We start from the raw sequence: 25,618 nt of genomic DNA, 5'->3' as shown, positions 1-25,618 counted from the left end.
AAGTTAATTACACTCCGGATCAGTCATCTATGTATCCCCCCACATTCCGATTGCTCGATCGATCCCCTGTTTCCCAAGTACGATCATCATCGGAAAGCACCCGGCCCCTCTTCTACACGACCCGGAAATTGGTGTCTCTATGCTGGATGCATCATGAAATAGACAAGATATGCCTGACATCCTCATTCGAGAAATCTGCCCTTCAGCCTTTGGGAGCCGGCGCGCAATCCTCCAGACGTCCTATTGCATTTACGCCCTACTACATGACCCGGAACAGCTTTTGGGGTTCTCAATTCAGGCGTCCTACAATTTCTTTTTCGGTATAATACAGTGTTATAATAAAAGTTGTATCCTTTGAGTTATTGCGAGGTTTCTTTCATTTTGGAATAGCTTCCTACCGATGGGATCAGTCGCGGCTAGCGAAAGATATAGGAACGAAGTTCCTGTGCACGAACTCGGAAAGATCTACTACTGTCTAGGAATATATTATTAGTCATTATTTATTCATATACCTAAATTTCTGCCTCATACAATAGGCATCCTAGGTTTTGATTAGTGCTACAGCGGAGACTAATTTCTAGTTGCAGGATCTCGCTTGTCATAGGACTTGACATTGTCACCTAATTCCTGACAGACTTATCGTCATTTAACATAATCGTTTATTGTCCAGGAAACTAAGCAATCTCTGCAATATCAGACTTTGGAGAACTTGATTCGTTCTCAAGGTTGGTACAGATATAGAAATTTTGCACGGATAGATACCTTATCAAAAGAGGTCTGTGACCGCACCCTGCGAAGCATTTCCAACAAGAGAGGCGTATTTTGCGAGTGTCCCTCTCTTTACAGGAAACTTTGGAGGTTTCCAACCCTTTAAACGTTCTTGAATTTCCTCATCAGAAACGTATGGCATCTCTAGTAGACCAGTCCTCGCATCGATTTTGATGATATCTCCGTCCTTAACCACAGCGATAGGTCCACCGACGGCTGCTTCGGGCACGGCGTGTCCAACGATCAGCCCATGGCTTGCTCCGGAGTATCTTCCGTCAGTTATTAGTGCTACTTTCTTGTAACCGGCTCCTATCAGAGTACCGGAGGCTCTGAGTTGTTCCGGCATGCCGGGACCACCCTTCGGCCCCTCGTATCGAACGACAAGGACGATATTCTCATCGCGAGGTATGAGGTTTTTATCCAATGCGAGACACAATTCAGATTCTTTGTCAAAGACTCTTGCTTTTCCGGTGAACTCCAATCCCTGTTTTCCCGTGATTTTTGCAACAGCACCACCGGGAGCAATATTCCCTCGAAGAATCTGAATATGACCGGTAGCTTTGACCGGATTATCAAGCGATCGAATGATCTCCTGACCCTGTGGGAGCGATGGCCACGATTTCACGTTTTCTTCCAGCGACTTCCCTGTCACGGTGGGAGTTGAGCCATCGAGTAAACCAGCTGCAACAAGCATCTTCATGACGGACGGCACGCCGCCAATTTCGAAGAGATCTTCCATGTGGTGTTTGCCGCTCGGCGCCATATCGGCGAGGAATGGTGTCTTCGACGATATGCGCTGGATATCACCAAGATTAATATCAACATTCGCCGTATTTGCCATGGCAAGAATGTGTAGCACTGAATTAGTCGAGCCTCCCAGTATCATCATCATGGTGAGTGCATTTTCAAAGGACCTTTTTGTCAAGATATCGGATGGCCGAATGTTCTGTTCTAAACACGTCTTGATCGCACTGCCAACCCGGTCACACTCACGCATCTTAGCCGGTGATAATGCCGGGGAACTAGATGATCCTGGTAGAGACAATCCCAACGTTTCTATGACCGTGGCAAGGCTATTTGCTGTATACATACCAGCACACGCTCCAGCTCCCGGTACGCATTTTTTCTCAATCTCGTCAATGAGCTCTTCAGCAGAGTGAGAGCCATCTTTAGACCACTGCTGAAGGATCCCTAGGGCATAGGCTCCACGTGCTTCTGATGGTGTATTCATGTCGATAGGCTTGCCCATAATCGTACTATGGCCTTTGTGCTGCGTTCCACCATATACAACGATCGACGGCCTATTATGCCTAGTTATACCCATCACCACTCCTGGAAGGTTTTTATCACATCCCGGAATTGCAATGCACGCATCATAAACGTGGGCGCAAGTGACTGTTTCGATACTATCTGCAATGATCTCACGCGACTGCAGCGAAAACCGCATACCTGAACTTGATCAGCCTGCGTCTGATGTGACCAGGACGAAAATACATTGTGGAGAAAGGCTCTTACCATCGTGGCCCATGGTTATTGCATCAGATACTCCAATAGTGTTGTACTGCCATGCCAGTAATCCCTGCTTTTGAATGGAAGATTTGATCTGTTTCCCCATATCCAGTACTAGTATTGTATTTCGTTAGGGACGCTCCCAGACTTCGACAGACACGTTGACTTACAATGCATGCTAAAGAGGAATGACAATCACTCTAGGTTAGTGAATTGTCAAACCCAAGGTCGTTGGAAGCTCCTCACTTGCACGGATTGCCCTCCCACCAAACTGAAGCAATCCCTACGTGAGCCATCGTTCGCATTGACTCTTTGTCTGGCACTCCAGCAGCGTATAAAGCCGCCTGGATCCAGCTTGAGGTCAGAGTCCATACTTGTACAAGGAAAACGACTTTTGCTTACCCTAGCCGGGGGAAAGTCATGTTCATTGGTCAAGAATCTCGAATGCCTGTTTAGTATAGTCGTACCGTCGTCAGCGTTTGCGGCATCAATATTTAGCGAGCCCGAATACGGCACATTAGCCGGAGCCTTTTGGCTAGTCATTGTAGGAATAATATCTCAAGTGGGAGAAGTCTATAAACAAAGAAAAATAGAATTGGCAACGAGAACGATAAAACGAATGAAGAGAGAAGGGAAGAATAAAAGAGGTAATCTTTGTACGTGTAGGTTTGTCTGAAAGGGTCCACCCAGACCAATGTGGTCCCGATTTAGCCAAAGAGCAAATTCAATTCGAGAGCCCATGTCCTTTCCGATGTAAGTGGGCTCCAGCTCTAAAGTTTGTTAGATGACTAGAGGTATTCAAAGATTGTAATACTAGGAGTTCATAATCAAGAAGTCTAATCCAACAAATAGGTTGTAAATGTACCTAGGTATTTCCCGTACAACGTACAAATTCGGTTAAGCCGAGTCAATTGCACTATACGCCAGGCTCACCACAGTCTAGTTAGACAAAGCTTTATACGATTTTTTGTACTTTGTCACCCTGGACATAGTTTCGTCTAAAGACTCAAATGACTTGATCCGGCCTATTTAAGGACTGTCAAGTAAAGCGTCCAAGACGCTGTCTATGGCATTATGGTGCTCCTAGCCTCGTCAAATTATCACCCTGAATTAAGATCCAATCGGCTCCTCAGACTTCGCCTAAATAACCGGTCCTGCGCCCGCGCTCCACGGTGCCATGGCCTCCGATAGGTCAATCAAGTAGAAACACATTCCATTGCCCGATTGGGCCAACTGGAAACGGAGGAGGTATATAGCTTTCTCTGTAGGGAATCATGTTCACAAGCTCGGTGATACCACAGTTCTGTGAAATTCAACTCCTTTCCAAGAAGCGGTTTGCTACAGCTCGTCTGTGGTAATTGACCCGGAAACAATGCCATCCAAGACTGCCATCGTCACTGGTAGGTTCAATCCTTCAGCTGAGATGTTTCTGAACTTATAGTCTACACAATACTAATATCCTCTTAGGTGGTGCAGCAGGTATTGGCTTGGCAATCGTCAAATATTTGGCAAGAACGCGCGAGCATGAGGTTGCGCATATTGCCTTACTAGACGTCAACCCCACTGCAGGAGAAGAAGCTTTGGATTCACTGAAGAACGAATATCCCAATGTCATCTTCAGCTTCCACACTTGCGACGTGACATCCTGGGAGAAGCAGGCAGAAGTGTTCGGAAGCATTTACGCCAAGCAAGGCCATATTGACCTGGTGTGCGCGAATGCTGGAATCCCTGAGACTGGGTTTTTATTCCAAACAACGGGTGACCGGCCTGTAAAACCGGATCTGAAAACTTATGATATTGACTTGACTGGAGCAATGTATAGTATGGATTCTCTTTTCACTACAAATTCACCCGACGAAGCGACTATGGCTGACTAGATCTTGAATCATGCAGCTGTCTCACTAGCGGCATATTATATCAGTAAGAATAAATCGTCAGCGACGAGTCCATACAAGGGAAGTATTGTTTGCACCGCTTCAAACGCGGGTTTTTACCCTCTAAGTCTTGCGCCCATCTATACCATAGCCAAGCACGGTGTTGTGGGTATGGTGAGGGGGCTCGCAGGGCGATTCCAGCACGAACACATTCAAATCAATGCGATAGCTCCCTGTATCGTTGGTGAGTGATCCAAAAACCTAGCCCTAAGTTTTATTGCCATAACTAAACTTTTTTATCCTGCAGAAACAAAGATTGGCGCTAGCGTCAAGGGCCTTCCTGGTATCGTCTACACCCCGCTAAGCGCGGTTACTCGAGCTGTGGGCATGCTACTGAGTGACTCTAAGCTCAATGGCACGATTGCAGAAATTTCAGAAGAAAATATCACGTTTCCAGAGTTCCCCGCCTACATTGATGAAAGTACGAAGAACAATCTTGACATTCTTGGGAACTTGGCCCAGCGAATTTGGACCGGGAATTTCAGTCATGGTGGTGACAAGTAATGTTGGAGCGTCAATAAGAGGTGTCTGGCAAGGAAGGCTTCAAGGATAATTTGCTTATCCTTCAAATGTTTGATAATAGGATAGGCTCAAAGTGATCATCAATTTTAATACTCAATGTCTTCACACTGTATAAGAGGGGGGGCTGGTATTTATACTATCTGCCGTGACGTTGAACAGCCTATATTCACAGGATTTTAGGCCGTCCCAACTGGCCCAAAAGTTGCGCGCATACTATATGATATAATATGGTATGAAATACCTAACGAGGATTATGCCGACGAGGATCATGACGGATACCGTGAGATTGATATGATAATTTAATATACTATGACCTTTCTGGCCTATCTACTTGAGAACTCGTAGATAAGGATGGCTTCCTAGCGAGCTAGAGCGAGCTCTTTCAACTTTGGGAAATTCTATGTTTAATCCCCAGTCAACAAAGGTGTCCTCTTTTAAGAAAGAAGAAAAACGAGACAAACTTACCGGAGTACCCCATCCACTGACTGCATCCCATCCTTTCTTAGCCGGAAACCCAGTCGTGTTGCAGCCGATTGCAGAACCGCTGGTGATGTCGTTAAACCCAGCGTGCCCAGTCGCATAGAGCCAAGGGTTGAGGAATCCCAAGGGAGGCTTGCCTGCCGCCAAAAGCGCATCGTTCACGAGGGAAATAATAGCTGAGGCGGCTGGAGTAGACGCACTCGTTCCGTCCAGGACCAAAAGGCTGCCATTCCAAATCGTAGCAAATCGCTGGCCCTGCGCAGAAATGTCGGGATACCCGCGACCGCTGGTATTATAAAGCCCCGCAAACTCCTTCCCAAGCCCCTTTGTGTATGCCGTGACGGCAGAATCTTGATATGAAGGGCGAGGGAAGTAATTAGAATAGCCCCCTCCGGAGGCGAATCCATTGCTCGTATCGTAGGCGACCACTTCTGGGTTAAAGTTCTTAGTAGCCCCAACAGCCGTAACGTATGGGCAGCTTGCAGGGAAGAGAGGGTCGAATTGGATGTCGCTGCTGTCATCACCAGGGTAACAATAGCCTGCAGATCCAACACCGCCGTCGCCGCTAGCAAAAAGCAACGAAACACCACGAGCCCCTAGCTGGGCAAACTGCTGGCACACAGCGGTGGCATACGAGTATGGGACTGTCCATTCCTCGTCGGCGTAGGATGTCGAGACGACTTGCGGTATTTTATCGTCCGACTGCGCCAGGATGTATTTGAGCCAGATACCGTACGGTTCATTTGAGTTGGTGGGCGAGCCGGCTGATGGTGTAAAGGGAGGCGAGCCTCCGGTGTTGTACGCAAAGAGAGGAGTAGGATAAGTGATACCAATAATGGTCTCGGCATCCAAATTCCCCTCCGCATCCTGGCCATTTTCCAATTGCAAAGGCGTGTCCGGGGTTTGTTGATTACTTCCATTATTGATGATCTGATTGACGAAGCTGAATCCGACGGCATCTGGGCGGTACTGCTCCAGGAATATATGGATATCCGAACGGTTATTAGTCTCGTTCAGGAAATTGTTCAATGCCACTCGGTTTCGGTCTATAGCTTGCGGGACGTAGTCATATGTCCCGTAAAACGTTCGCAGGCAGAGTGGTGTGACCAGTGATGTGTTACATACCTGCTCTACGGTTGGATTTTTCAAGGTTTCCGCGTCGAAGGAGGAGAAGGAGGAGGCTATCTCGCTGATATCCAGCTGACCTACTGGTCGGATGGTATTCTTTTGTGCAGCGACTTGAAAGAAAGAATTTGTCGGTTGGACTGAGATAATATGTTCGTGCAGATGGGCTGGCAATGACCATCGGGGCGTCCGGACGGCATACGCCCCGTCCTCATGACGATAGACAGAATAATTCGTGTCCAAAAGGCTCTCGACAACGTTGACTGGCAGAGTCACTGAAACCCAGTCCCGAGCAGGGCTCCAGTCCAGCTCGAAGGGTTCCACGCCGTAGTCAGCGAGCCAGGACTCAACCAGCTCTAGAGTTTCATCCGCTGGCCGCACTAACTCGTGGACATCCGTGGCGCTGAGATGCTGGCCGTATCGAGCATGAGTCGGATCGGAGACTTCATAGAGCGCTGTTTCCAGCTCGCCGAAGCGATGTTGCTTCAGAGCGATCTGAAGCTCCAGTGTATGCGAGCCTGGTGCAGGGCTGATTTCCTTCCATCCTCTAGGAACTGGGTGGAACTCCTTGAGATGATATGGCGAGGAAAGCGCCGAGACACTGCTCGTGAGCAGGATAGCGACAAAAGGCACGATCATTTTTCCCCTCTCTTTTGTTGCTTCCTAGATAAAATTGAGAAATGGTAATAACTATGCAGCTTGAGGGGCGTTGGTGCTCTAAATAGGTGTGAGGTGTATTGCAAGGAACATCCCAAAATTGCGTGCACGCTACGAAAGTCGCAAGGATTCCATTCGCCATGGATATAGTACTTTTTGGCAATCATATTTTGCTATTTAGTAGGTATTGGTGGCGTCGAGTTGTTACATCCAACCTGCATGCGGAGTTGTGTAGCCAATCTTGAGATGATCTCCAATAGGATCTACGCAGTTTATTAATCGCGCCATTTTAAGTACTTTTATCACAGTCACCAGTCTAATGATAATTAGGAAGGAGCAATTTTCAAGCGGTAAGCACTCGCAATTCTTCAGGGTTTCTCAATTTAATTTTAACTAATGTTCATATCAATGACTTATCAAGTCCAAATTATTTTGGTACCTACTTTGTGGCTGCGTCAATGTAGCCCGTTCTAGGTTCAAGACACGGCGCACTGTTGAGCAAATAAGGAATTGCGTCTTTGATGTCTGTATTAGTACAGTGCTTTCCATCAATCACAACTATCCTATTACTTCTACAGCACCATTAACTAGCCCCCGCTTTGTTAGATTCGTAGTTTGAGTTGAGCGAAATCTGTCAAGTGGCGACCACTGATATACAATATTTTTTGTTACTTTCTCCCCGGTATATTTGTAAGTCATTAACGATAATAGATATACGATGATAAAAATTTTCTAAAATCAAGTCGGCTTGTCTCTATTCCAGAGCCAAAAGAAGATGGCTTCCACAATAAGCAATCAACCTACCTTTCCCGAAATGCCAAACTCGGCTGTCAGTTCTGAACTCTGAGAGACCGGGTTGTAGTCTTGTTTACTCTTATTCGACCTCTGAAACGGAGAGTAATTCCCAGAATACTTTAATTTCAACCTAGGTTGAATTATCAACAGGACTGGATTACCAATTACAGCCGAAGGAGGAGTGCACCCGTGTCACTTCACCTTTACGATGTGCAGATCGCTTTGCCACTTGCTTGGCAGCTTTAGATGCTTAAAATTCGGAAAGTGGCGATGCTCATCGTTTTACACATTCCGTACTATTCTGACATGGATAATAGTATTGAAGCCTGCGTACGTAACCTCTCCTAGTGGCTCTAATCCTAATGAGTTCTAGCAGACTCCATCCATGCGGGGTGCAACGAGACAAACATCTCATCATAGATGTTAGAAAAATTGTAAAGGCTGGTGAACTAATGGTTAGGTGCGCAAGAACTAATGTATAATGGTTCAGAGGATTGATACTCAGGAAGTATTACACAGATGGAATCCTATTTATGAAACTTTCGGAAGCTGCAGGAACATACTACTAGCTATCCCAAAGAACCCAGCCAACACGAGTAGCGCTATGACTCCCCCCACCATGTTGACACAACATCTCAAATCTGTACATCGCCCCAATCTTGTCGATTGATCATCTCGCTAGGACTGGAACAACAATCTTCCCTCGATCGGATAGATTCGAATTCCGACTGCTACATTCTCCGGCTTGACTCCATAGCAAGGGTCGTTCCAAGATGGTCTCTTCAAAACCACATCGTGCTTTCGACGAGCTTCCCGTCGAGATTCTAGACACTGTCGCTGCTTTTCTAGAACTTGGAGATATCCGCAATCTTCGTCTAGTATCGCAAACCATTGCCGCCAAATCCGGTCGGGGAACGTTCAAGAGATACTTTGAGAAGAAAACCATAAACTGGGAGTCGGCCACAGAACTGCAGAGCTTTGTGCAAATGACACAGCCGCAACGCATGGGCTGCTTTTTGAAGTCGTTGACGATCAGAGGCACAGCACCTACACCGTCGCATACATTTGCCGAGGAGATTGCCCTACTGACTGAAGCACTCACGAAATTGCGGCACAACTCAGTGTATGGAGGGCTGCAATTTCTTGTATTGACTGTCCAAGGACAAAAGATCCTCCGAAATGCCCATATGGAAGCCTTTACGAACTGGGAGTCAGTCTGGCAGACTGCATGCAAAACCTTGGAGATTTCCTCTCAGGCTCTCGCAGATAGTGGTCTCTCCGTTCAGAAGCTGGATATATTTGGTAGTGTCGACCTTTGTAGTCTTGCCTGTAACAAGATGGCGCTACTTCTAGAATGTGTGGGTCTTTCCAAGACTTTGTTCAGCTTGAAGAGCCTATCTTTGAGCCTCTCGCATCACATTGTGGAAAACGTGCAAAGCTCCCAGGATGAAGTTCATGAAGTTAACCTAGCTACTGGCCAGGGCTATGTTGATGATATCAAACATCTGTTAAAGCTGTGCCCACATCTTGAAAGTCTTGAATTACATTGGTTCAATCTACGCACTTATAGGCTCGGTGGCGCTGAGCTGGAAGAACAAAGATTCTTCAGTAAAATCGCGCAGCTGGGTAACCATTTCTCAAATTTGCAGCACTGTCGTCTAGAAGGTATCTATACCGAAGGCATTGCAATTCTCGCCTTTTTCCAACAGACAACTCAGCTTGGTAGTCTAACCATGAGGAATCTCAACCTCAAATCGGGTACCTTCGGACCTATATTCGACTTTCTGACAAACCACTTACCTCACTTGGCCTACCTACACCTAGAAAGTCTTTCCGAGGCAAACAGAATCTGCTTCGATGACCCTGGCAAGGCATGGCTGCCATCAACCTGCCGTACTAACGGTTCTAACGAGTTGACAAGGACTGGGGCGGACTGCCAGCGAGCAATCGGATATCGTTTTTTCAAAGGCAGTGTAAAAGGCTCTGTAGACGCTGCCAAATGGCGCCGTAGACAGACTTTGTTGTACGGCCCTCCAGTTATATGACCTCAAGGCAACGTTCACCGATAAGAGTTTGATCAGGTACTTTGATGTTCATCTTCCTCAGAAGTTGACGGGGAGTGCCTACCGTAAGTCCCAGCAGCGCCTTCTCATTACGGTTAGTCTGGGCTCAGTCAAATAGAGATTTCTTCTCACTGCGACACCTTGGAGCGAACCTCTTCGCCGCAACGTATCCTCCTCATATTCATACGATCTCATTCCAGCCCCACCTCGACGAAATGCCACGTCTGAGATCTGATCTTACGTGAGGTATGATTTGCGAGCAGGAACCTCGTGAACTTGCTTTCTAATCCACCATAGATCCAAGACACGCCATATCGGACACTGCAGGACATCGTGCTGGTGAACAAAAAAATGTTATCTCGCTACTACTCCGATCCTTTATCACAACCTTTCCCTCAACATCACGTCGTCGGAAGGGCTACAGGAACATTTCTCTAGGATTGAAAGCTCGACTGACCACATGGAGGAATGTGTGATAATCTCCTTGCGAACTAGCATCTAATGTTTGGCGATCTTCACGGAAAGACAGCTAAGGCATTTTTTCCAGGCAAGTCTATCGCCCTAGAATAAAGTAGCCATTGATTTTAAATCTATGATTTTTCAATTCTCAGCCCCATACATCAACCTTCTTCCTCGTGATTACAAGGATCAATCAGATCATAAGCTTAACATTTATTTCCATTCAAGCTTTCAATGACTCGCGTAAAATTGTCTTACTGTCAATAATCAAACTTTTGATCTACAATCCTTTCGCTCAAAATCCACAATTTCTCCGCATCAATTGGATCTCTACCCCAGGGGTACATGTCTTCCAGAGGGGTAATATGGCTATCCTGTAAAAAGGATCCATTGTTTACTACGCACAACATAGTGGTTAGAATGATAAATGCACGGCATGAAATGGAATAGCTTACCCGTAGCTGAGATAGAAGAATGGAAAGCTGCAAACACATGGGTAGCAACACCCTGTTCCATAGTCTTGAACAACGTTCTAAGATCATTTACCCAATATTGAGAATGTCCCTGCGCTCTATCGGCTTTGACTGTTATAAAAAGGCTGTCTTAGCGGTCTAATCTCGCATTCATTGACGGGGAAAGAAACTTACCAAGTGCTTGGTAGCCTTCCATTCCCGTTGCATTCCCGAGGTTAGTAGGAACGGCGCCGGGGCACAGGCTGACCGCGACAAGGCCCTTGGTTGTACCGAGCCTTTTTGCAAGGGCAATTGAAAAGAGATTGTTCGCGCTTTTGGATTGTCCGTAAGCGGCCCACTGATCGTATGTTTTTCCTGACTTTTATACGATGCGCAAATTAGCAAGAGCGGCCAACAGTAAGCAAAATGAATAGAAGTAATATCTCATACATCAAACCCCCAATCACGAAACCGGACCCATCCAAGTCGGTATCCATTACTGGAAACGTTGACGATACGTGCTGGAGGAAAGTTGTTATCCTTGCTCAATGGAACTAATTTCTTCATGATCAGATTGGTGAACAGAAAATGTCCAATATGATTAGTGCCGAATTGATTCTCAATGCCATCGGCCGTGACCTTGTATGGGCCGGCCATCACACCAGCATTGTTGACCAAAACATCAATATGAGTCTCCGGATACTTCTCCACGACCTCCTTAGCAGCTTCTCGAATCTGTGCCTGAGATGCGAGGTCTAGCTTAAGGATCCTAGTTGGTACTGAGGACGCAATCTCCGCAATAGTTTTGGCTGTTTCGGATGCCTTGGCTACATCACGATTGGCAAGGATAATGAGGCCAGGAGAGTGTTTGCTAATGACTCGGGCAAACTCTGCACCTAGGCCACCTGGTGAGACACCAGTAATGAGTATTATTTTGCCATTGATGATATCGGTGCAGTCGGCTGCTATCTCTTCGGCAGTAGTGGCGCGAGTATATGAAGACATTTTTGAAGCTTCCTGATAAGGATCCTCCTTTGGTTCGGATGAATATGATATAGATAGGAGGACAACTCATTAGAACACAGGCAAGTCGAGGTATGGCTATTTATACTTCTTGCACTCGCATGGTTTCCAGACCCAAATATTCAATGTCACGCTCTAAATGACATTGATTTCTAATCCTCCTGCTGGTTTTATCCGCTAAATTGACGGCAAGAAATGATACTATCACCAGTTGCAGAACAACTGCCCAATTAAGCAAGACCCCGACTTCGCGCCTTTCCCTTCTCGGGTGAGTTTTCGCTCCCCACAATCCACATTGGGTTTAGGTTTTGGCTGATGAGATCCACCAAAACGGATCTGACTCAATCCGACGCTTGCCCAAAAGAGTCGAATTTAAGCTGGCCGTTTCCCATCTTCAGCTTCTTTTCCAAAAAGTTTCTCGTTTTTTATCTTCATCACCCTCTACACTGTTAATACAATCATGGATTATCAAGCGCCAAGCGAAGTCGTATTCAGCCTAATGCCTCATGATCCTTTGAACGGAAAAGCTGCCAATGATAACATGTGCATATTTCGGTATGAGCATGGTCCAGTCAGTCTTAAGATTCCACGTGTAAGGGGAAGGCCCAGAAAGCGTATGTATCTATCCATCTGGCGGCTTGCGTCTTGTAAGTAACTTTCCACTGGAGCTTCACTGACTCGTTGTGACCTGTATCCAATTAGACCAAAAAGTGGCAGCCAATCAGGGCGATATAGGGTCAAGAAATTTCGACTTTATTCCATTTACTCGCCCTTCACAAGATAGGGCCATTGACACCAGAACCAGAGAAGCAATGGTTCGCGACGAACTTCGCAGGGTTGTCCGAAGGCGCGTCATGAACACTTATCTGCGTGAAAAGAGACAGAATAACAACAAGCAGAAGCCATCTACTCAATCTGACAATCTCAACTTGGCTACTGAAAGACATGCAATTGACATGATACCACTTGGTAATAGTGAAGACCCATTCAATACAGCACCGATCAAACTAGAAGCGTACATGTACGATCTGTTGCAATTTTGTGAGTAGCACCTTTCTACACCCTTCTCCGCGGGTAACATTGGTCTCATCGCCGCTTTATAAAGACTCAACATCCGTCTCCAAAACAATGTACTCAATCGAAGACAAAGCCGAGTTCAATCCAATGAGCGAGTACTGGCTACCGATGGCATTTCATGACAGCGCTTTGCTGCACGTTTTTATTGGAACAGCCGATTTCTTCATGGTCAACAACATGAGTACATCAATTACTTCAATCAACTATCATACTCTTGGTCTGAGGCATATGAATAAAGCGATCTCAATATTAAACAAAAGAGTCTCGAATATACAGGGATGTGGTGTTTCGAATGAGACTCTTGCTGCTGTTGCAACTATTACCATGTTACAGAAGTGTAACGGGACGCATGAACAATGGAGGATTCATATGAAAGGTTTGGGAGAACTCGTTCGTGCAAGAGGTGGCCTGAACAGCTTGGTAGTAGAACCCTTAATCATGGGTAAAATATATAGGTACGTACCTACAACAGGATCTGCGGACTAATATCAAGCAAAAATCTTAACTGTTTGGCAGAGCGGATCTGTCTGGATCAATTGATGCATTCGACCAACCCTACTTTTCCAGCAACGATATCCCCTCACTATCCCAACCGTTCATAACTAATAACACTCCCCTTCCTCCAGGCTTTCAACAACTGGATTCCAAAATTGGATTTGAGAAAAGTATCGAATCCTGCATTCTTCGCCTCAAGAGTGCCATCGACATGATATGGAGTTTATACAGTCCTCTTGACAATGGACGAAGTAGCCGCGCTGCCCAAACCCGGTTTTGGATCACCACCGTACAATATACACTCCTATCCACTGCAACGAGATGTAACATCGATGATGCTGTACTCATACCGCCAGAAGAAGTTGTCCGGATTGTACTGTTGATATATACAGTCGCTATGATTGACGAGAGACCGCCCGGGACTCCTTCTTGTGAGATGTTGATCACGCGCTTTCGAAATATTTGGGCTACATATGTTGATGAGACGTCCGTGGAAGCGCAGACAATAGTGAAACCCATGTATAGCCATATATTCGAACATGAGTTTAGATTATGGGCCATGTTCGTCGCCGCGTCTGTTGCTAGCCCCTGCAGTGATTTGTCAACCTGGTGTTTATGTGGTTTGGTCGAAATAGCTGCTGAACTGGGGACACAGACGTGGAATGCTGCGTCGCAGCTCATGAAGGATAGATTTCTACCTCTGTGCGATGTCCGATGTGAGACGATCTGGAATCTAGCACACAGCCATTCTATTCACCAGTGACTAGAAGATAATAGGTCAAATGAATCAATACCCTTCTTGATGATTGGGTACTAAGCTGCAATTCAAGTATGGTATATACAGAGGACAAGACCTATTTATCGCAATCACTGGGGTGAAGTCTGCATGCCTGCAATCCCAACAGAAGCATTTTCCTTCCAGTCCTCTCTCTAACTTGACAAGGGCGGATGTCCATGAATAATAACCGTAGGTAATACTTTTCTTATCTAATTCTTTGACGATTTCATTATTAGGGTAGAGGATGTAAAATTGACCTGTAGCTATTTTCGCAATTATAAAATCAATACCTGCTTTGGTACCCAGGCACTTTCTAGTTTTGAAAAGAAATGCGCTTCTGTGAGACTAGTATAAGTCTAGCCAGGGACTAGGAAGTAATTGATTATACTAGAATTGCTAATCTATAAATTAAAGGATAAGTATTTAGCCACCTAGGCATGGGTTTTAGGGCACTTTTTAATGTATTATACGCTAAGTTGCTAGGCGGGTTGGTGATCCATTATCTTTTAGCTATCGGATTTGGTGCTTGTGATACTATTGATAAATACTATGGTTTTATTTCTGTATCTAAATATGTTGATGGTAAATATCTCTTAGAAATACTCCAGGTCTTGCCAGCCAGTCTGCACTGTAGTGGGTTTAAGCTATTTCCCGCGTTTAACATGAGCAGATCGATTCCGCCGGGATGGAGAGCAAGAACATCGCGCTGTATTCTGTCCCAGTCCTGAGGTAAGTAACCAAATCCCTACGTATGATATAAATTCATATATTTGAATATAATAGGATTGCAGATATAGACGGCGAAAAAGAGAGAAAAAAGGCTGGCTGCATCTATTTCAATTCACGGCTCTGCAAACGCGATCATTTCCTCGATGACGAATTGCCTATTTTTTTTTTTAAATAAACACATTCGGAGAATGTACAAAGGTGTCCCCTGAATATGTATGAGGTACTTTAATTGAGCTTTGTTTAATATTTTAACAACGCTACATGGCGCAAACGAAAAGTATTCTTATATTCCGTGCTCTGTCGTTTGCCGGCGCTTATTTTGCACCATCGCATGCATCGGCGATAACTAAGCCGTCAGCCCTTCATCGGGAGGTAAAGTCCATTGTCCACGCTTTCAGCTTCGCGCGGCTGAGTCTGTAGTGGCTTGATCTAGGCTCAAACAGCATGATTGTGTGCCTCGTAAACAATGTGCCAATAATGCAGGATGTCTTGGATGAATTTGCAACACAACCGGCCGGCCAGCGCCGGCGAGGCACCAAACGTCCTTCCAAAAAGAGATAATCTTCCATGCATGGATAACCACGGATTAAGCTATATGAAATAATCAATATGCGTCGCCAAGGTTACATATGCTCCGCACTGTTCAGCCAGAAGAAGCATCAATAGCCGGTGGTACAGCCCCAGATTGGACAGTCGTGGCTGGTGGCGTCGGGATCGCCCCTGGCTTACTTTATTATGCGGGGATTCGACTGCTCTTATCGCTGCTACCCGACCACTAAAACACTTGTTTTGTGTTGGCGCAATTTACTCGGCTTTGCTCACATTGTTGGGATCAATTAATTAAATTCGCGCAATCGGTCTGAAGATATCGCCATTGCTCCAGCTCGTATTACTATCCAGCGGCGCGCATACAATCGGATGAAATAGTGTTGCAACAATACCATTCGACGTGTGTTTGCCGAGTTGTGACTTGTTAGATCGGTTTGTTGTTAAACTCCGCAAGGCTCGCGTCCCTGGCGATCAGGCTTGGCGGCGGAGGGTGGGAGACAACGGTCGGCGAGGAGAGCGAACAACTCGGTCGATAAAGGGGTATGGCGTGTATATTGCAGTTCAATTAGCTTAGTTGATATACAATGTGTAATATAATCAGTAGCGAGTGAGTCGGATGGTGGAAGAGACAAGGACAGAAAAGAGGGAACACAAAGAGGAGAACGAAGAGTTGAGCTCCTTCCTGATCGGGATCGGCCCCCGTTGCGCCTTCGCTTATCTGCAGATCGCCAGTGCAACGCTTTCTCTGTTTCTTGATTAATCTTTATTAATGCAATTGTTCTAACTTCCAAGACACCAGATGAGAAAAAACAAATTATTATGGATCTCCAGCAATCGAAACTAATTTCACGTCTTGCACCATAGACCGGGGCCTGTTGTTGTTCGTTTGTTTATTGTTACATTAGTATAAATACGACTCCATCCCCCCTCCCTGGAACTCGGCCAACCGTCAACTGTCGATCGCGTTTCGTCAATCCCCTCACGATAGTCAAGATGAGTCGCAACTTCCTCGTTGGTGCTGGTCTATTGGCCCTTGCCCAAGTGAACCCAGTCCTCGCCGCTTCTTCCCTTGTCTCTCATGAAGCCCTGGCTGCGCTCCCATCGGGCTGGAACCATGTCAGCACCCCAGCCGCCGACACAAACATCCAATTGTCCGTCGCCCTCACTCTAGAAAACATCGACCAACTCCAAAACCACTTGCAGTCCGTCTCTACCCCTGGTTCTGCGAGTTACGGCCAGTACCTCGACTCCGACGATGTTGCCGCGCAGTATGGCCCCAGCGACGCGTCAGTTGAAGCAGTCACCAACTGGTTGAAGGAGGCTGGAGTCTCTGAGATCTACAACAACGGCCAATCGATCAACTTTGCCACGACTGTCAGCAAGGCCAACAGCTTGCTTGGCGCCGACTTCAACTACTACTCCGATGGTGGTGCCACCAAGTTGCGTACCTTGGCTTATTCCGTCCCCAGTGATTTACAGGCAGCCATCGATCTCGTCTCTCCAACCACCTACTTTGGAAAGACCAGTGCTTCTCGTAGCATCCAGACCTACAAGAACAAGCGCGCCTCAGGTACCACAACCTCCGCATCGAGCTCCGTGTCTGTTGCCGCTTCCTGCCAGACCAGCATCACTCCTGCCTGCTTGAAGCAGTTGTATAATGTTGGAGACTACACTCCTAGCGTTGCTTCCGGCAGTCGCGTCGGTTTCGGTAGCTTCTTGAACCAGTCTGCCATCTTTGACGACTTGTTCACCTACGAAAAGGTCAATGGTATCCCATCTCAGAACTGGACCAAGGTGATTATTGCAAACGCACCCAACGATCAGAACCCCAACGATGGCAACTACGGCGAAGCCAATCTCGATGTTCAGAACATCGTCGGCATTTCTCACCCTCTTCCCGTGACTGAGTTCTTGACCGGTGGTTCACCGTGAGTATTGTTCAGTCATCGTTACATGGTAAAGGCTAATTACAGTGCAGTCCCTTCATTCCCGACCTCGATACACCCACCGACGAGAACGAGCCGTACATTCCTTACTACGAATACCTTCTGTCTCAGAAGAACGCCGATTTGCCTCAGGTGATCTCCAACTCTTACGGAGACTCCGAGCAGTCCGTCCCATACAAGTATGCTGTTCGTGCATGCAACTTGATAGGATTGACTGGCTTGCGTGGTATCACGGTCTTGGAGTCTAGCGGTGATCTTGGCGTTGGTGCCGGATGCAAGAGCAACGACGGCAAGAACAGGACACAATTCGAACCCATTTTCCCCGCTACTTGCCCGTACTTGACCGCTGTTGGAGGCACTCAGGCTGTTACTCCCGAAATTGCCTGGACTGCCAGCTCCGGTGGTTTCAGTAACTACTTTCCACGTGCATGGTACCAGGCAGAAAAAGTTGAGACGTACCTCGGTCTCCTTGACGACTCAACTAAGAAATACTACTCTCAATACACTAACTTCGAAGGCCGTGGCTTCCCTGACGTTTCTGCCCACAGTTTGCTCCCTGATTACCAGGTTGTTGGTGGTGGTCAGCTCCAGCCTAGTGGAGGTACCTCAGCTGCGTCGCCCGTCTTTGCTGGTATCGTTGCACTGTTGAACGATGCCCGTCTTTCTGCTGGTCAGCCCACTCTCGGATTCTTGAATCCCTTCATCTACTACTTGGGATACAAGGGTCTGAACGACATCACTGGTGGCCAGTCCGTGGGCTGCAACGGTATCAACGGCCAGACTGGCGCCACTGTCGTTGGTGGTGGCATCGTTCCTTGGGCTGCGTGGAATTCCACCACTGGTTGGGACCCGGTCACTGGTCTTGGTACACCAGACTTTCAAGAGCTGAAGCAACTCGTGCTTAGCTTTTAAGTGCATGTATAGCAACGTAATTATGGTGTAAATAGAGCTATGCAACAACAGATGACATGTTGATATGATGAATTCAAACATGAATAATGTTTTCTGTAAATTGTATTCCCGAGGTCAACTGGCAACAGCATGACTACCGTATTTTGGATGGACACGTGCCAGTCTAGCCCTAGGTTACCCAAACAGGAAAGCGATCATTCCTCTAGTCTGTTATCATCCCCGAAACGAATCAATCTATAAATCTACTCAGTAGGCGAAAAGGTGACATCAGTTGCCCATTTTTTCTCCCCAAACGGCCATCCAACAAGCTGAATATTGAATTCCTGCCCTGCTTCAATTTCCTTGGCCCGAGTCTTGAGTTCATCCACATCCCAGTTGGCCCAGAGATATTTGCCATTAAGAAACTTGGCTTCGGGGCTTGCGAGCCAGAGGCTGAAACTTGCCGGTAGAGACACTTTCCCAAAAAAAATTAGCACAACACACACACAGACCTCGATCTGGGATTAGGTAAATGAAAAACATACCATGATCCTCAAACCCCAAAGCCGCAACACCACCCACCGACCTATTCATCTCCGTATCAACCACGCCCGGGTGCACATGATACACCCTTAATCCAACATTCTGAAATTCGAACCTGAGCGCATCCCAAAGCCGGTAAACAGCCATCTTCGAAATGCTATACGCCACCAGGGCTGGCGCAAAATCGAGATGCGCGGCCTGCGAATTGATTTCAACGACAACTGCATCTTGGGCCACGGCATGGCGCAGGAATGCTTGAGCGAGGTATATTGAGCCCTGCAGGTTGTCATGAATGCCGGATAGGAAGGCTTCGCTGTCGACGCTGCTGATGGGTTCGTGCGGTCCCGTTATAGCTGCGTTGCTGATTAGGATGTCTATCTTCCCGGGTTTGTCGCCGCCGACGAAATGGTCGAATGCAGCGTCGACTTGAGCCTTGTTCGTGATATCGGTTGAAGCGATAAAGACATCGACGGCGCTGTTGATACGCTCAATAGAAGCCTTAGTGTCGAGTAAAGGCTGCTCTCGACGCCCCAATAGCGCAATGCGCGATGCGCCGGCCTGCGCAAAGTAGCGTGCTGTTTCGGCGCCGATTCCCGTGCCGCCGCCTGTGATTAGGATGGTTTTGCCCTTTACGGAAAGTTCGGGGCGGGTTGGGGATAGGGTTGGGTAGGTGGTTGTGTGCCATTTGGTGGTTGGGGAGGGGAAGGGGGCGGCCATTGTCCTTTTTGTATGACAATATATGATTCAATTCGTAAGAAGAGGTGTAGGACTTGTCAATAGTCTGGATTTTCTTCAATCTTGAGTTTCTAGGTTGATGATGAATGCCATAGTCTGAGGGAGACACAATGGTCGTTTTTATATCGAAGAGTGTGTGTGCCTAGGTGCCCTCGATTTATAATGAATCTACGGAGGTCTAATTTGAATTCTTTTACATCAGCTATAGGATAGATTGACTTACAAAGCGAAAATTTCGAATCTCTTCGTTTTCAGTTTCTATGATCTACAAAATGTCCCGGATACTCTTTGGTACACATTCTCCACAACGCCAACTACAATTTGTTCCGTCCGTCGGGCGCACCTCGAAATGTCGTGCTGACAAATAGACACAAGTCTCAAAAATGTATGACAATCTTACAATTTTGAACTTCCTTTCATCTCAGAACCCCGAAATCATCGTATTCAGCGGTCTTCATTGTAAGCAAAATGTCCGAAGCAAATATGCCCATTCTGCGATGTCCACAGTGCAACAAACCATTCGACAAGCGTGGGTCCTTCCTTGTTAATCTACCATAAGCTCCGAATGCTAATCTTACGCTTCAGAGTCGACACTAAAGAGACATGGATATTACTGCCGGTCTCGCAAAGCTGGCACTCGCGCCGTTCGCTCTAGGTCTTGTATCGCTTGTGCGAAAGCAAAAGGTCGCTGTGATAATAGGCGACCGGATTGTTCGAGGTGTATAGCCAAGGGTGTTGAATGTCAATATCCGGTCAATTCTCAGTCCAGAGATGCAAATAAATCGCAAATCCATCAGAGGAACACCGCATCGACTACTACGGAGGGGTCATTCAGTATCGACCATTACTTAATGACGTCCCCGATAAATGATGCGGACTTCGCTCTCGACAACACACTTGCTATGTCCAACACTGAACTCGCCAATCTGGAAGGCCTGGATTTGCTAAATCCAGATATCGATTTCGCGGACTTTCTCACAACATCACAGACGGACGATGGTAAAATCATTTCATCTTCACCAATAATGGAAATGGCACCTGATCCGCAGCGTTTGACGCATTCATCAAATGAATTATCGTTATCAATTCCATTATCGCTACCAACTTACACACCTCGCTCACTCATCCAACGACCAAAGGTGAAACCTGGAACAGGCAGAATCGCCAATCTCATGTTCCATACCTTGAAATCCTATCCCCAGATGATGCTTCGACCGGATACCCTGCCACCATTTATCCATCCGGCATGGGTGTCAGACGGCGTCTTTGATAGTGACCACTTGGAACCACTAAATAATTGTATTAGTCTGGTGCACATGGTCAGTAGCCGAGTCTGGGGGAGTCGGAAGTTGTTTTGGCGAAATGTGCGTATGGAGTGTGAGAGGCTGTGTGAAGAGGTTTGTCCCATCTTCAATCACTTAATGAGAAGGACGAAGCTGATATGCATGGTTATAGTATCCGAGAATGAAGAAAGGGGAATTGCTTGCTGCAATGCAAGCGCTCGCGATTTACATTATCATGAGGCTGGATGAAGGCGAGACGGAGTATAATAACTTTGATTTACTATTATGCAAAACTGTGATTGTAAGTCGTCTGAATTACCGGAATGTTTGAGCATTACTGACGACTGAATAGCTCATATCTAAAGAGCACAATCGAAATGACAATACAGATACCGTACAATCTGTATCAAGCGACATCGATCGCGAAAGCAAATGGCAAAAATGGATATACACCGAATCTCATCGACGGTGAGCCAGGCGCCCGCATGCTTTTGTTTTCTAATCAATCAGAATGATGCTGACTCTATGAAGACTGTGCATAGTCTACAAAATCATCAACATGCTCATCTACTTCGAGCCATCCGGAGACTGCGACTCGCGCGGAACGGGGCTCATCCTCGCACCACTCCCAGCCAGAAAACAACTTTGGGAAGCAAACGACGAGATCACATGGAATATGGAAACAGACCGAGAAAGCAAGCCCGACTCTCGTACTGACACTACCGAAACCTTTTCCGCGTCTTCTTCCACGACGTTTGGATTGGCTACGAACGGTGAATTAGTTACTTTGGACATGCGACAAGGGCAAAATTTTTGTGCCAATGCCGCGTTATCAATGCACACGCAGCAGTCGCTACTCAATGGCGGTTCATCTTCGTCGTCTCCGAAGATAAGGGCGAATTGGGAAGATTGGTGTGCCGGGATGGATGGGCTTGGGGGTCTTGTGATGCTTGCTGCTTCTTTAGTAGAATGATTTGTCTTTTACAGATGTGGCAGCATGAGTATCAAACTTTTCTTGCACTTCCAAAAAGTATGAATGATATTCTACTATGTTTGAATCGCTTCCGGTAGATTGTGATTAGTCGTCATTGCGCATATTACGATCCGATGATTCTAGGACCGAGGGCCGAATGCGCACGCATATACTCGAATATCCTATTTTACATCAAGTACGATCAGAAGCATGACCGGATAATTAACATGCTTAGGAACCACCACAAGCAAAATTCTATGCAATTTGCTTATCGTCGACCTGTCACATTAATATTCAGTACGTCGCACTCCATACACCATTACCTAAGTATGTAGCATCCTCGAACCCAATCAATTTCCCAGCACAATACCAACTCCCAAAAATAAAACCACGTACTACGTACTAGCCAAGATCAGTCGCATGAAACGTCCCTATCTAAATTCAGCGTGCTTATGGTGTACCATCTTCAAAAGGTAAAATGAGATGGAAATAAGAGCCGGTGATTGGTTGAGGCGGGATTTAGATCTTGACGCGATCCTACTCTGATTGAAATGGGCGAATCCACTGGCCCCTTTGGCTGTCGGATGACTTTTGAAGACCGGAAATTTTAATATTCACATGAGCGGACTACGGTCAAGTGAGATTGAGGGATGATTTTATTGTGTACACCATCAAACAATAGATTCGTTTTTATCGTGAGGGTACACATAAACATTCCTTGCGACGAATTTGAAAGGGTTCCTTACAAGCTACTCAAATTAACCCCGGCTTTATCTCTGGTTCTTCACCCCGGTCCAGTCAGATACCGAGTCCACTGGCCTATAGCACAACGCTACGGCGTAGCACTACCACCCAGAAATATTAGACCACCGCTCGAAATCACCCGCTAATGCAGGTCGGTCAGCCGGCGTGGGACCCCGTCGAGGTCATTCCAAGTTGAAATTTATTTGATTAGTGGCATTGATTGGTTGGTTTGCACTTGCAATGATAAGATTGAGCCCCTCAATTTGACATTTGTTAGCAACTCCATCCCAATTTGGTGAGTCTATACAAATACTGAGGAGCCCGAATCGCGTGTCAGCATGTTTCACGGAAGTTTCGTGCCACATTTACTATCCTCAAAACATTCACGTACGAGGCGGAAGAGCGAATTTGTATAGTGGCGCATTGTTTGGCGTATATGTTCGTAGACATTCCATAGCAGTACGCGGACTGATTGTAAGCATCGGGAAGCTCATATGTGCTCGACAGTACCTTCGCGTGCAACCACACTTCAGGATGTTGTTCGAGACTGCGTCATCACACATGGCACGGTACTTGATAACAAGGTTGAAGTTGTTCAGATGTACTACAGCATGATAAAACAACTTAGGTGCGCCACACATGCTACCTTGCCGCGTTAGTGTCAAACAACGTGAACACATTCCAGTCCCTCCACGTCGGTAGTTCGGATACAATTTCGTCAAGATTCTATCGGCATTATGTTCGATGCGGGTTAGCGGGGAACATTCCTGAGGTAACATGAACGATTTGTTCGGTACCTAACTATGTATGTGGTGCTCTGCAACCTACATACTGCACGCTGCAGTCACACAAATGTCCTGGTAGATACTGGCCAGATCACCTGCCATCTAGAATTACCCTTCAGTCCTAGCTTTGCCTCCCAACCCCAATCTGATTGATCCACCAAACCTTACCCAATAGATACGTACTACCGTGAGCTTAATACATCTTGTTCCTGGACCACACGCTAGCCAAAGGGAACGTTGCATCTCGCCTTTACAGGCTCGAGACTTACCTTATCGGCTTGGTTGAGCTTGGTTTATTGTTAACTATATCATTAAACGTGATACGTACTCGACCTCGACATGGTCCGGGCTCGCACCCCTAGCGAATGGGTACCGTCACAGTCACTTGATGACTGACTGACTTTCTCAAATGCCTACATGCTCAGATTACCCTGTGCCAGTGCGCGTATCTCGATTCGCATATTTATTGGTGGCTACAACCTCACGAGAGCTAACAGCCAAAGCTAGTCACTGTATCATGTGTTCGGTTGCATTCTCCAACCCTATCCAGACTGCACTGATCCACTTTGGGAACGACGTTCACTCTCTGAAGAGATGTAGCACCACGGATGTCATATTCAAGCTAATCTCTATATTTAAGATGTCTTCACCTCCCCGTGTTTCAACAACTTTCTCTTCCATCTCCATCGAGCCAGGCTCTCGCACAGCGCACCCTCACATTCCTTGAATCTTTCAGGTGGTCCTCGACGGATCTTCCCAGTCCTCTCCTTACTTACTTCTAGCAAGTAGCCTTGTACATACACACAATCCTTTACAATTAACCTTCATCTGCACATATTACTATATACCCCCGAAGCCAAGTCTTCTATTTTATTCTTATATACAACATGTATTCCTTCAGTGTGCTTGCCAGCCTCGGCCTCTTGGCCAGCTCTGCCCTCGCGGGCCCTATCAGTCTTCCCAAGCGCACAACTTCAACTGGTCAAAACGTTGTTTACTGGGGCCAAAACGGTGGTGGAATCGTTGAAAACACCGATCTTACTACGTACTGTTCTAGCACCAGCGGTATCGACATTATCGTTCTAGCTTTCTTGTACGAATTCGGTAACGGTGTCACCGTTCCCGGAGGTGGAATTGGCCAAACGTGCTCTATCTTGGCTACCTCCGGTACTTCTCAGTCTTGCGATGCTGTTGCCTCGGCCATTACCACTTGCCAGAAAAATGGTGTCAAGGTCTTTTTGTCTCTTGGTGGTGGCACCGGTGGCTACTCGCTCACCTCTCAGGCTGAGGCCGAATCTATTGGCCAATACCTCTGGGAAGCCTATGGTAACCCATCCACTTCTACCGTTACTCGTCCGTTCGGTAACGCTATTGTCAACGGTTGGGACTTTGATATTGAGAACCCCTCTGGTAGCCAGTACTACCCTTACTTGATCTCCAAATTGCGCTCCAACTTTGCCAGCGACAGCGCCAACAAATACTACATCTCCGGTGCTCCTCAATGCCCTATCCCCGAACCCAACATGGGAACCATGATCCAGAACTCCGAATTTGACATGCTCTTCGTCCAGTTCTACAATAACAACAACTACACATACCCCTGTGCGTTGGGTATCAACGGTGATGCCGCCTTCAACTTCCCCCAATGGCAATCTTTCATTTCCACCTCCAACTCGTCCTCCGCTGAAATCTTCATCGGCGTCCCCGCTGCTCCTCTCGCCGCCAACGGTGCCGACGCCGGTTCAGTCTACTACGCCACCCCCAACCAACTCAACACCATCGTCAAGGCCACTGAGGGTAATTCCTCGTTTGGCGGTGTTATGCTATGGGCCGCCGGTTACTCCGACTCCAACGTCAACAACGGTTGCACCTACGCCCAGGAGGTCGAGACTATCCTTTACGATGGTCAAGTTTGCTCCGGATCTTACGACGTTACCCCAAGCTTGACGCCTGTGGCGCCTACTCCTTCTTTCTCCGGATCTACCGGAACATCAACATCGACTTCCACTGCCACTGGAACTCCAGTGCCCGAGTGGGGACAGGTATAAACCCCCTATTTCTTTTTTTCTATCTTGCTTGCAATTTCATGTAAAGTACATTTTTGTCTCTGCTTGTCATTGCATTTGTCTGGCGTTCGTGGATGTACTTTAAAATGACTATGATGATGTGTGCCTAAACTAAACATTTTGCTGGGACTCTATTCTGATCAAAAACCAAAACTAGTGCGGTGGTGAAGGTTATACAGGTTCCACGGTCTGCGCTTCCGGATTGAAATGCGTCGCTGAAGGTGCATACTGGTCATC

At 46.8% G+C, this 25,618-nt stretch overlaps 9 protein-coding genes across 9 annotated transcripts; 5 read left to right on the top strand and 4 right to left on the bottom strand.

Annotated features, from left to right (window-relative positions):
• Positions 1 to 766: 766 nt before the first annotated feature.
• On the bottom strand, positions 767 to 1,999 carry BHQ10_009599 (uncharacterized protein; the record flags this gene model as incomplete). Its single annotated transcript, XM_040882531.1, has 1 exon — positions 767 to 1,999. One exon carries the CDS (start codon positions 1,997 to 1,999, stop codon positions 767 to 769), a length of 1,233 nt encoding a protein of 410 aa, XP_040738101.1.
• Positions 2,000 to 3,649: 1,650 nt separating this feature from the next.
• On the top strand, positions 3,650 to 4,715 carry BHQ10_009598 (uncharacterized protein; the record flags this gene model as incomplete). The annotated part of the gene is made up of 4 exons (XM_040882530.1): positions 3,650 to 3,677; positions 3,745 to 4,098; positions 4,171 to 4,395; positions 4,459 to 4,715. 4 exons carry the CDS (start codon positions 3,650 to 3,652, stop codon positions 4,713 to 4,715), a joined length of 864 nt encoding a protein of 287 aa, XP_040738100.1.
• Positions 4,716 to 5,092: 377 nt separating this feature from the next.
• On the bottom strand, positions 5,093 to 6,977 carry BHQ10_009597 (uncharacterized protein; the record flags this gene model as incomplete). The annotated part of the gene is made up of 2 exons (XM_040882529.1): positions 5,093 to 5,131; positions 5,199 to 6,977. The coding sequence occupies 2 exons, from the start codon at positions 6,975 to 6,977 to the stop codon at positions 5,093 to 5,095; spliced, it is 1,818 nt and encodes a 605-aa protein (XP_040738099.1).
• A 1,586-nt stretch (positions 6,978 to 8,563) lies between these two features.
• Positions 8,564 to 9,835, top strand: BHQ10_009596 (uncharacterized protein; the record flags this gene model as incomplete). The annotated part of the gene is made up of 1 exon (XM_040882528.1): positions 8,564 to 9,835. The coding sequence occupies one exon, from the start codon at positions 8,564 to 8,566 to the stop codon at positions 9,833 to 9,835; it is 1,272 nt and encodes a 423-aa protein (XP_040738098.1).
• A 737-nt stretch (positions 9,836 to 10,572) lies between these two features.
• BHQ10_009595 (uncharacterized protein) lies at positions 10,573 to 11,769 on the bottom strand (the record flags this gene model as incomplete). The annotated part of the gene is made up of 4 exons (XM_040882527.1): positions 10,573 to 10,709; positions 10,768 to 10,896; positions 10,960 to 11,143; positions 11,215 to 11,769. The coding sequence occupies 4 exons, from the start codon at positions 11,767 to 11,769 to the stop codon at positions 10,573 to 10,575; spliced, it is 1,005 nt and encodes a 334-aa protein (XP_040738097.1).
• A 4,639-nt stretch (positions 11,770 to 16,408) lies between these two features.
• On the top strand, positions 16,409 to 18,273 carry BHQ10_009594 (uncharacterized protein; the record flags this gene model as incomplete). Its single annotated transcript, XM_040882526.1, has 2 exons — positions 16,409 to 17,343; positions 17,394 to 18,273. The coding sequence occupies 2 exons, from the start codon at positions 16,409 to 16,411 to the stop codon at positions 18,271 to 18,273; spliced, it is 1,815 nt and encodes a 604-aa protein (XP_040738096.1).
• Positions 18,274 to 18,515: 242 nt separating this feature from the next.
• BHQ10_009593 (uncharacterized protein) lies at positions 18,516 to 19,512 on the bottom strand (the record flags this gene model as incomplete). The annotated part of the gene is made up of 2 exons (XM_040882525.1): positions 18,516 to 18,727; positions 18,798 to 19,512. 2 exons carry the CDS (start codon positions 19,510 to 19,512, stop codon positions 18,516 to 18,518), a joined length of 927 nt encoding a protein of 308 aa, XP_040738095.1.
• Positions 19,513 to 20,381: 869 nt separating this feature from the next.
• BHQ10_009592 (uncharacterized protein) lies at positions 20,382 to 21,786 on the top strand (the record flags this gene model as incomplete). The annotated part of the gene is made up of 5 exons (XM_040882524.1): positions 20,382 to 20,782; positions 20,837 to 20,927; positions 20,986 to 21,114; positions 21,166 to 21,281; positions 21,345 to 21,786. The coding sequence occupies 5 exons, from the start codon at positions 20,382 to 20,384 to the stop codon at positions 21,784 to 21,786; spliced, it is 1,179 nt and encodes a 392-aa protein (XP_040738094.1).
• Positions 21,787 to 24,202: 2,416 nt separating this feature from the next.
• BHQ10_009591 (uncharacterized protein) lies at positions 24,203 to 25,363 on the top strand (the record flags this gene model as incomplete). Its single annotated transcript, XM_040882523.1, has 1 exon — positions 24,203 to 25,363. One exon carries the CDS (start codon positions 24,203 to 24,205, stop codon positions 25,361 to 25,363), a length of 1,161 nt encoding a protein of 386 aa, XP_040738093.1.
• Between the last annotated feature and the right edge of the window lie 255 nt (positions 25,364 to 25,618).

This window comes from Talaromyces amestolkiae (assembly GCF_001896365.1).
Source record: "Talaromyces amestolkiae strain CIB chromosome Unknown scaffold25.1, whole genome shotgun sequence".
NCBI classification, from domain to species: Eukaryota; Fungi; Ascomycota; class Eurotiomycetes; order Eurotiales; family Trichocomaceae; genus Talaromyces; species Talaromyces amestolkiae.
The sequence above is the reverse complement of the archived record's forward strand: the minus strand, read 5'-3'. Positions and strand labels throughout refer to the sequence as shown.